The sequence below is a fragment of the Cryptomeria japonica genome, chromosome 4 (assembly GCF_030272615.1).
Source record: "Cryptomeria japonica chromosome 4, Sugi_1.0, whole genome shotgun sequence".
In the NCBI taxonomy this organism is placed as follows: Eukaryota; Viridiplantae; Streptophyta; class Pinopsida; order Cupressales; family Cupressaceae; genus Cryptomeria; species Cryptomeria japonica.
In genome coordinates, this window is record NC_081408.1 from 157,259,372 (window position 1) to 157,270,245 (window position 10,874).

The 10,874-nt window shown below is 33.8% G+C and overlaps 1 protein-coding gene across 1 annotated transcript; it reads left to right on the plus strand.

Moving 5' to 3' along the window:
- Positions 1 to 5,614: 5,614 nt before the first annotated feature.
- LOC131874978 (uncharacterized) lies at positions 5,615 to 7,408 on the plus strand. The gene is made up of 4 exons (XM_059218962.1): positions 5,615 to 5,804; positions 6,332 to 6,379; positions 6,816 to 7,250; positions 7,404 to 7,408. The coding sequence occupies exons 1-4, from the start codon at positions 5,615 to 5,617 to the stop codon at positions 7,406 to 7,408; spliced, it is 678 nt and encodes a 225-aa protein (XP_059074945.1).
- The last annotated feature ends 3,466 nt before the right edge of the window (positions 7,409 to 10,874 follow it).

Genomic DNA, 10,874 nt, shown 5'->3' on the forward strand with positions numbered 1-10,874 from the left:
TTGCTACTGCTACTAACTGTATACAGGTTCTATGGATGCAGCAAATGTTGAAGGATATCAAAGTGCATTTCACTAGACCGGTAGTTACTCACTATGATAACTCTGTTTCTATTGATATATCAAAGAATCCGATATTTTATTCTAAGACAATACACATATTTATCAAGTACAACTTTTTGAAGGAAAAGGTGGAGGCAAATGAAGTTAGACTGGTTTATGTGAACACTAAAGAGAAGATTGTAGATAGCTTCACTAAACCTTTGCCTAAGGAATTATTTGAGTACTTCAGAGATAGATTGGGAGTTTCTACCCCTCTAGTAGAGACTTGATTAATGTGGTTTGGCATCAGTTTGGTATGCATTATCAGAGATATTTTTCATTCTAGCACTAATGTGGGGATGCTATTGCTCAAGGGGAGTAGTTAGCTTTGTGATTAAATCTAGCTTTGAGCTCATTTTTACTTCTCCTTGGCCCTCCTTTAATTGGTCATCATTGTAGAGTTCTAAAGCTAACCCTAAGATATGTTTTTTTTGGTAGAATATCTACCATAAGAGAATATTGACTATTGATAATCTCCAAAAGAGAAGGTCTTATTTTATGAAAAAATTATTTAATTTGAAGAATTAGAAATAAGCATTGACCATATTTTGTTTTATTGTATGTATTTATGGCAGGTTATACAAAAGATTTCTAGCACCTTTCTGATCCATTGGGTGTAGCATGAGTGCCTTGTGTTGGCCTCTTTACTCAATCTCTCTAGTGGAAAACTTTCCTCCATACTAGGTGGTTCTTATGGAAAGAATGTACTAAAATAATCTTTAGGGATTACAAGTCCCCATGGCTGGCCTTAACCAAAGTAATTATTAACAATGTCAAGGAGAACATGAAATTATTAAAAATATCCAAGTTTTCACACCCCCCTAAAATTTTGATTGGATGGTGGCAAAATATTAGGAGTTGATCAAAATTTTATCTAATATTTTCTACCCCCCTATGGGGTTTAAGAACAATATTAAATGGTTCCCACTGACTTAGGTGCATTGAAGTTAAATTTTGTTGGGTCCTCAAATGGGAACCTAGGTAAGGTGAGAGGGGGTGGTGTAGTTAGAGATTTAGACAACAATGTGGTGGAAAACTATGTGGCAAATCTTGATACTCAAGCTTTTAGCATTAATGAGGTGATGGTGACCTTTTTCTACATCTCCATTAACAAGAATACAGGTAGAAGGTTAGTCATAGAAGGAAAGTCCAAGAATGTAATCATGATGCTACATGACGCAAACGAACCTAGTTGCCCAGTGGCAAATATTAGTTCAAATTGTCATGGTGTCACTACCACATTAGACCATGTAGTGTTTCAACACATTTTAAGAGGGGAATATTATAGTTGATGGGCTTGAAAAATTAGGCCCCTTCTCTAAGAGGATCAAAGTATGGATGGATCCACATAATTTACCCTATTAAAATATGTTTTATGATAAATAAGGATAACAAAATCTTTGAAGCCTAAAGATTTGAAAATTATCTTTTTGTTCAGTATGCTCTCCGCATTGTACTATCATATCTTGAGACGGATTTATGATTTTAATGTTAAGGGTAGTGACATTTCTATTACCAGTTCTGGTTGTGATTTTTATAATCTTGGTTTGTGTTATACCATCTAGCCCTTGGCTCTAGGTTTATTGTGGTAACTGTACGAGGAGATTTAATTCAAAAGGAGCTTGATGCCTGTGAAAAAATTAAAGAGAATAATTCTCTCCAGAAGAAAGTGGTGAATGGTAATTTAGTTAACTATGTGCAGAGTATGAAGGATTTGATCCTTCAATATCAAATCAACAAGCCTAGTCTTCAAAAAATGGTGAAGTTAAAGTGGGTAAGGTATATTTTTTATGTTAATGGAGGTAATTGTTAGGGCTATAGGGTTGGCTATTGAAGGAAAACCTTTCCAATAGAAGCAAAAAGGTAATTAGAAGGAAGAGTTTAAAGGATTCTAGGTCCAAGGGAGAAGGTGGCCCACCTCCAAAGCAGTTTCAAAAGGGATGACCTCCCTACTATTTGGAAGTATGCGACACTATCATGGTGGGTCAAATAGGCCCCTAAGTGGCAATGAAAATTAGTTGAACAGAGTTAGACAAATTGACATACAAAATTGAATAAGTTACCAACATTATTTAAAAAATATGTAAGAAGAGAATTTGTAGAAAATTGAATGTAGCCTCTAAGGTACTAGTTGTTTTCCTAAAAAAAAATCTATTTGATGAAAATTTGAAATTCCAATCTCGTAGTACTAAAATTGAAGGAAAAATATATGAGGTAGGTGTTTGTCTAACCACCCTTACCACAATCAATTCATAATATTTTAGATATAGTAGAAGACTCATGTCCATTTGTCACACATATTTTTTTGTATTTTTTTTAAAATAAATAATTAATCATGATTCTTTTACTATAGTTTTCTAAAAATATAAAAACTCATATGTCTGACCACCATAACCTAGTAAAAAATTTATAAAATTACATTCTTATTTTTTAATCCTATAGTATACGAAGCATAGAATGCAATGCATGTTTTAGATTCAAAAAATGTGATATCATTTGAAAGTTATAGATATTTTCAATCAGCATATCAGTTAAGACTTTAGTCAGAATATCACCACTTTTTGGCCCCTCATGATCCTCCACATACCCCAATGCTATTGATTAAGTTCATCACCTTGAATGGGCGCTCTAAGAAATTTCACTCCCAAATATTCTTGAAGCTCAATCACCTTTAGTATGAAGTTAAATGAATTTTCTCTTATGGATTTTCTCCTCCATATACTAGTCAATCGTAGTGGCTAAGGATAAGGGTTCACTCCCCTCACATCAATTCTTATTTTGTGGCTTTATAATTTCTACTTGAGTTTAATCCTTTGTAGAGGCCCTACAAGAAATCGTTTTGGCCTAGGTTGTGACCCAATTCTCTGTGTTGAGTTATCAACTAATTTGGCTATGGACAATGCTTCCACCAAAAGCCTTAAGGTTCCCACCAAGGTTAACCCTCCTTGATTTTTAAAATCAAATATTCCTCCAGGTCCTCCTATTAGAACAAACTTTGTTTAGAAGCCAATCATTATTGAAGAGGAAATGGATGACATGAATTCTTCATGGTCTTCTAGGTTAGATTGGACCCTAAATAATATAGTGAGTAAAGCATCTTACCCCTCTCCCACCTCTCCCCCCTCTCCCCCCATGACTCCCCTATTTCCTCTCCTTTGACTGCTCTAATCAAAGAGGAATTTCCTCTCTTTGTAACCAAAGTGGATGAACTCTGTGAAGGGTTTAATAAGCATGAACCTACCATCCATTTTCAATTGGCATAATTTGAGGTGGTAAAAAAGAAAATTAATAATCTTGAAGTTATTGCTGATGCAAATGCCAGAGCCTTGAGTTTGGTTGATGATGAAAAGGAACAGGGGACTTGGATGGTAGTGGGAATTGTTTTTGTTATGATTGATATATGTGAAGCATTGGAGAACCTAGTAAAGGAGCTTAGTGATAAAATTGGCCAAAGAAAGAACACAAAGCACTTGGCTAAGATGGTGAAGGCATTATAGGAAAATTAGGACATGATGAAGAGGAAAATGGAGAGCACATGTTTGATTAGAATAAGGAAATAAAAAAGAAAAACTATATTTCTCTTCATGTTATTCAAGAAGAAATTTTGAAGAAGCATGCCAAGAAAAGAAGACATCTAGAGTCTTCCACTGTGATAAGGCTTAAAGCGTTTGCATTGAAGGTGAAAACCAAGCCCAAGTCCTCAACCATTTCCTCTAGAAAAGATTCATGTAAAAAGCTATATGTTTTGGAGAAAGGTAAAGATATTTGTCTAGAGAGGAACTTGGAGTTCTCTCCAACCAGATAAGCCATTGGTTTGTGCTTTCAGTGGGCAAGTGTTATGTTTCTTTTGTCTTGGTGTTTGGTTTCAAGGTTTGTAAGTAGTGCTGGAAGCCTAATGGTTTCTTGTCTCCTTTTGTTGCGCATATGTAAAGGTTTGGGACTCTCGATTTAAAATATTTAGAGAAAAAATAAATTAATTAATAAATGGTCACTAATTAATTTCTCCAAACTAAATTGATAAATTACTAAATTAACTCTACTAACTTTAGAGGGAGTTCAACCTACAACCTTTTGATTATAAATCAAACATGGTAATCCATTGTGCTATATATTTGTTTTAGTTGATTAATTCAAATAGTTAAATTGGAATACTACATGGATACATAAAGTAGAAATTTCATAGTATTTGGTATTTTATTTACTAATAACTATTTATTTTATTATCATTCTATAGTAAATCAAATTATATTTTTTTTAATTTCAAAATAAATAACCAACCATCAAAACTTTATTACTATTTTATACTATATATATTTGTTTTAGTTTTTTAAATTAAATAGTTAAAGTAGAATATTACATGGATTAAAGTAGAAATTTAATATTACATTGTCGTATACTATTTACTATTTTATCTACTAATAACTACTATATAGATACATAAATTTTATTTACTAACAATTATTTTATTTTACTATCAAATAGATAAAATATAACTTAATTATTTATTTAATATCAAATAGTTAAAGTAGAATATAAATAAACAACCATCAAAACTTAATTATTATTTTATGTCATAAAATATAAACTTTTTAGGATGCTGCCATTGTAGGTTATGCCTCTCATCTAAATATAATTTTAGAAGAAATATAATAAAGAATAACTTTTAAGTAAATAAAATAGCTTTAACTTAACATCTCTAAATTTTTTAATAAATATAAATAACAAACAAATTCATTTACAAATATTTAACATCATAAATACTTTATTTTATTTATTTAAATTATAAATCTTTTTTTTTCTTTATCTCGTTATTAATGGCGACTCTCATTTAATTTTTCATGTTCATTATTTATTTTTCCTTTCACTAATTTTGGCACTGAGGTCACCAACAATTAATTATTTTGTTTCGTTCATTTATTATATGATTTAAATTTAATCCGACATGGTTACACAAACGAAGCAAACGTTTTTTAAGCGACTACAAATAATATCTGCTAAATGCTTTTCAATCCAGTCGGATTGAAACGCTCAAGACAACGGATACTATCTTTAAGCGCCGTTCTCGCTGCAATCTGATGATCGGGATCGTCTGTGAACTCACTTTCATTTCTTCACTCTGGTAATTTTCAACACCACTGTTTTTTTGGTTTGAAGATTTTTCTAGGCGAAAAATTCAACTGAGATGATAAGTTTTTACTAATAATCACAGAACAAACCAGAAGTTCGAAATGCCCACATTTTCGGCCTTTACACTAGAAAAGGTGGTAGAGAGCAATGAAGAAACCAAGGCCAAACTGAAAAACGAAATGTTAACCGACAGATATGGTGCCCCTCCTCGTTTTGGATCCCCTAAAGTTGTCAGTCATAAAAGAAGGGGGCTTCCTCCTGTGATTGTGGAGAAAGTCAAGCCAACGATGCCCCCTGCCAGGATGGATTTCTGCCTGGTGACAGAGATCAAGAATGTGATACTCAAAAGGGGTTTACTGAAACTAAGATCACCAGTGATGACATAGGGATGAACAATGAAGAAATTAGTGAAACCCAACAAAAAAATAAGGAAATTGGGGGTAAGGCCATCTATGGACAGACTGAATGTTGTTGTGTGCCGGAAAATGAAATCTATTTGAAGAGCAATGGTGATGAAGTAGGTGATATCGACTATACTCCAAGAACAAATCGAAGTGATTTCTTTGATGCAGAGGATGGTGATAATCTCTACCCAATTAATGCCAATACATTAAGCTTTTCATATTTCTGCAGTTAATTATTGAAAATGTTTTATGGATTCTGGTATTTTCTTCATTAATTATGGTTTTGTATATGAATTATCTTATGTAGGGTTCAATAAGTCCAACCCAAACTATTGTTTCATAGAAAAATGAACACACACAAAACATTTATATCCAACGTGTTTACTTTTTTAACCATTTATATATGAAGATTTTTTTATCTTTGCATTATTTATTGACTTCAAAGTGGTTGCATTCAGCTGTGTTATTTAAAATTTGAAATCAGATCACTAGTAGTGAACGGCCTAATAGTTGTTAGTATTGTAAATTTTGTGAAACTGTTAAGAGCTAGGTTACAGCAGGACTGCTTTCTTGCTGTTATGGTTTGAATTGCAATTGAAAGCCCTAACAGTTAGTAGGTGGTACTATGGTCCTGGTTTCTCTCTGTTATAATTTTTCCTTCTTTCTTATTGCTTTTGGAATATTGTATGGAACAATTGCAGGATGTGTAGTCTCTTACAGTGATAATTTGGTGAACGTTCTGTTCTCGGGTATAATTTTCTAGCCTTTCCCTACTTTATTATGAAATTATTATTCAGCTTTAAAACAATTAGATGCTTTTGTTTCGCCATAAAACCATAAAATGCTTGTCTTGAAGTTTTACAGGAGCTAACCTTTACAAAATTATTATTGTAATGGATCACAGATCAATTTGTAGCATATTTCTTTATCATCCACTATAATGGAGATCTAGCATTAATATAAGCAATTCTAGTAACATTTTCAGTTTATATTTAAACTATTAGAATATCCAACTTATAGCAAAGTAAGGTTCTTTTTTATGTAGCATTTTTATCTAGCCATCCACATTTAATCAAATCAATAGGGCATCCATCTAGAAATATTGCCATATCTGTCCTCTAAATGCTAATCACTTTCAAACAGCCTTTTGATGTTGTCTTGCTAAGCTGCTTTGTTTTGTTTCAGATCTCCCCAATGATGATGATCCGGGGCAATCCTCAAGGAGCTACAATTCACGGACACATGCTGAACTCGATATCCTAAGATCAAAAATTTCTATGGAGATAGGACGGCGAGTAAGGGCAGAAGAAGCTTTATCACTTTGGCAGAACCTTTGGCAGGAAATGATAGAGAGATTTTCATTGAGTGGGGTGTCATTACCATCAATAGAAATTGATGGAAATAGATTGGCTAGCTTTGTTGACGATGTCTGTGGTCAGTTCACCATTGCAAGGACCGTGCCAAATGCTGCTGGAAGGGCATCGATAAGAGCAGAAACAGAACATGAGATGAAGATCCAGATTGATAATAAAAATTCTGAGATTTCAAGGTTACGTCATGAACTGCAGTACTATGAGTTGGTCAATCGCGAAATGTCTCAACGGAATCAAGAAGCCAAAGGTAAGATAAACATCCGTTGTGCATTTTTCTTGTATTGTGCTTTTAGACAACTTCTATTCATGTCTTTCTGTATGTATGGTGAATGGAATAGAAGTGGTAAACTTTATTGATACATCGATTCCATGAATGCATTAATGTGAAATATCCTGACAGAATAAAGAATCCATAGGTTGGATCCACTTCCTATTCTTTTTCATGTCTTTCTGTTTATGATACGTCTATTCCATGAGCACATTGTGCGTATCAGTCCATTGAGATCTTTAGGAAATATATTATTCTATCTGCCATGTCTCAAATTCTCTAATTAGTGTGGCCGCATAGAAATTATGTGTGCTATATAATGAATTGGTCGTCTCCATACAAGCAAAAGGCCATAGGTAAGATCAACATTATATATGCATTCTGCTTCCGTTTCGTTGTTAGATAGTTGCTGCTTGTTGGAAAGAGAGGCAGAGGATATAGAAACAAAACAAATTATAAATAGACTATAATAGAGACAAGACAGAAAAATGAGCTTTATAGCTATGAACACTTATATATATTCATACATTAAAGATATACAATCTGATTTAAAACGGAGCTGCTGCTCTTTCCAATCTAATGCATCAAAACAAGTCCCCAGTTCTGATTTTCTGTTACTGCAGCCACATCATCTACTCTGTATTTTTCATACTCTGTTTTTCCTGTGTTGCTCTCCCAGCATTACCTTTTCTACAATACTTCTTACAAATTAGCTTTTGTATTAAAATAATACAGCTTCTAGACTCTTCTACAAATTCTAGAAGAAGAAGAAAACAAAACAGTAAATTATATTTAGTTCAAGTCCATTACTACTGTCTTGTATGTACATCAAAAAGATTGCAATCAATATTTTTAATTCAAAAAACTGTCATGTTTGGAGTAAGAAGGAAGGCACGGGCATGGTAAAGTTGAGTAGATGGGATGGACAACAATCTACGGAGGAGTAGGTGGGCAGTTGAAGATTAATTTCAACACTCCCTCTTAATACCCAAGTTGTTTCGTTGATGCACAAAACTTTCTTTTCCCAGTGGTTTGGTGAAGATATCAGCAAATTGGTCTTCTAACTTGCAATGTTCCAAAATTATTTCTCCATTGTTGATCAACTCCCTGATAAAGTGATACCCTGTGTCTATATGTTTACTCCTTTTGTGAAATACTAGATTTTTTGATAATGCTATAGCTGAGTTATTGTCACAATATATCTTTGTCGCACTTTCCTGTTCATTCCTCAATTCTTTCAACATTCTTCTCATCCAAATGGCTTGACACGCTGCCCCTGTAGCTGCTACATACTCTGCTTCAGTTGATGAAAGAGTAACAATTGGTTGTTTCTTTGAAGCCCATGATACTACACTTGATCCAAAATGAAAAGCATAGCCTGAAGTGCTCTTCCTATCATCTATGCTACCGGCACAATCACTATCCATGTATCCTATTAGCTTGAAATCATTTGACCTTGAGTAAAATATTCCATAATTCTTTGTTCCACTAACATATTTCAAAATTCTTTTTCCAGCATTCCAATGTGTAACTTTTGGAGATTCCATGAACCTTGAAATGAGACTAACTCCAAACATTATATCCAGCCTTGTGGTTGTTAGATACATGAGACTACCAACAAGTTTTTTATACAAAGTTGGATTTACATTAGCTCCTTTGTCATTTTTACTCAACTTCAAACTTGTTACTATTGGTGTTGGTACTGATTTGCAATTCATCATATTAAACCTTTTCAAAATATCATTTGCATACTTAGATTGTGAAATGAAAATACCTTTATCAATTTGACTTACTTCAATGCCAAGAAAATATCTCATTAAACCCAAATCAGTGATCTCAAATTCTTTCTTCATAGCTGATTTGAACATGCCAATTGAAATATCACTAGTGAATATCAAGTCATCAACATATAAACAATCAATTATGATCTCACCTTGCTCATTCATCTTAGCATACAATGTAGGCTCACTATTGCACCTATTGAATCCATTTTGTAAAAGATAACTATCAATTCTGCTATACCATGCTCTTGGAGCTTGTTTGAGTCCATAAAGTGCCTTCTTGAGCTTGTAAACCTTGTTTTCATGACCCAAAATCTCATATCCGGGTGGCTGCTCCACATAGACTTTTTCTTCTAAAATACCATTTAAGAAAGCTGATTTCACATCCATTTGATATACTACCCACTTGTTTTGAGCTGCTATCAGTAGTATTGTTCTCACGGTGTCTAAGCGGGCAACTGGTACAAATGTCTTATTGTAGTCTACCCTGGGTTGTTGTGAATAACCTTTTGCCACCAACCTTGCCTTGTGTTTTTGCACATCTCCATTTGCATTCAATTTCATTTTGTAAACCCACTTCACTCCTATCACCTCTTTTCCTTATGGTAGACTAACTAACTCCCATGTTTCATTCTTTTCAATTGCTTCAATTTCTTCATCCATTGCTTGCACCCATTTTTGTTCCTTAATAGCTTCTTCAAAATGAATTGGATCATCTACATGCGAGTATAAAGCAAAAAGAGAAGTCTGACCTACATTATTTTCACCTTCATTTTGTTCATAAATCTCCCTTAAACTTCTGATTTTTTGTCTCCTCAAGCTTGCTAATGTAGGATTGGACATGTCACTTAAATTTGTTGAATGTAGGCTCGATGGTCCAGCACCAAGATTTCCAATTGAAGATGGTGTTAATTACACATTTGATGGAGTATTTGCTTGAGTGTGTGGGGCTGTCCTTACACTTGATGGTGTCATTTGTTGTCCACTTTGTTGACCTTGAACAGCTATAGGAGGAGTCACATTTGAAGGAGTACTTGATGATATAAATTCTTCATTTTTTTCTTGTGGTATGTTGGCTGCAATATTGATTGTTTTGTCCAAAGTTCCATCCCATGATTCATTTTCTACGAACTGCACATCTCTGCTAATTATAACCTTTTTGTTGATTGGATTGTATAGCTTGTATGCCTTTGACTCATCACTATATCCCACAAATATACATTTTTCCCCTTTGTTGTCTAACTTTCTTCTCAACTCATCTGACACTTGTGCATATGCCACACATCCAAATACTCTCATATGAGAAACATTATGTTTTCTTCCACTCCATGCTTCTTCCAGAATCATATTGATAACACTTTTAGTAGGAGATCTATTAATTATATATGCTGCACATGCTACTGCTTCAGCCCAATACTCATTTGACCAATGTTTTGCCTTCAACATGCTTCTTGCCATTTCCATTATTGTTCTATTTTTTCTTTCAGCGACACCATTTTGCTGTGGGGTATACCTTGCAGTAAATTATTTGTGGATTCCATGGTCTTTACAAAATCTTATGAAGTCATTTGAGATATATTCACCTCCTCTATCTGTTCTCAATGCTTTGATGTAGTGCCCACTTTGTTTCTCAACAAGAACCTTGAATTGACGGAAATAATGAAACACCTCATGCTTATGTTTTAGAAAGTAGACCCATATTTTTCTTGTGAAGTCATCAATGAATGTCAAGAAGTAGTAGCTCCCACCAATGGAAGGTGTTTGCATTGGTCCACACAAATCTAAATAAATAATCTCTAATGGTTTGTTTGCACGAATTGAC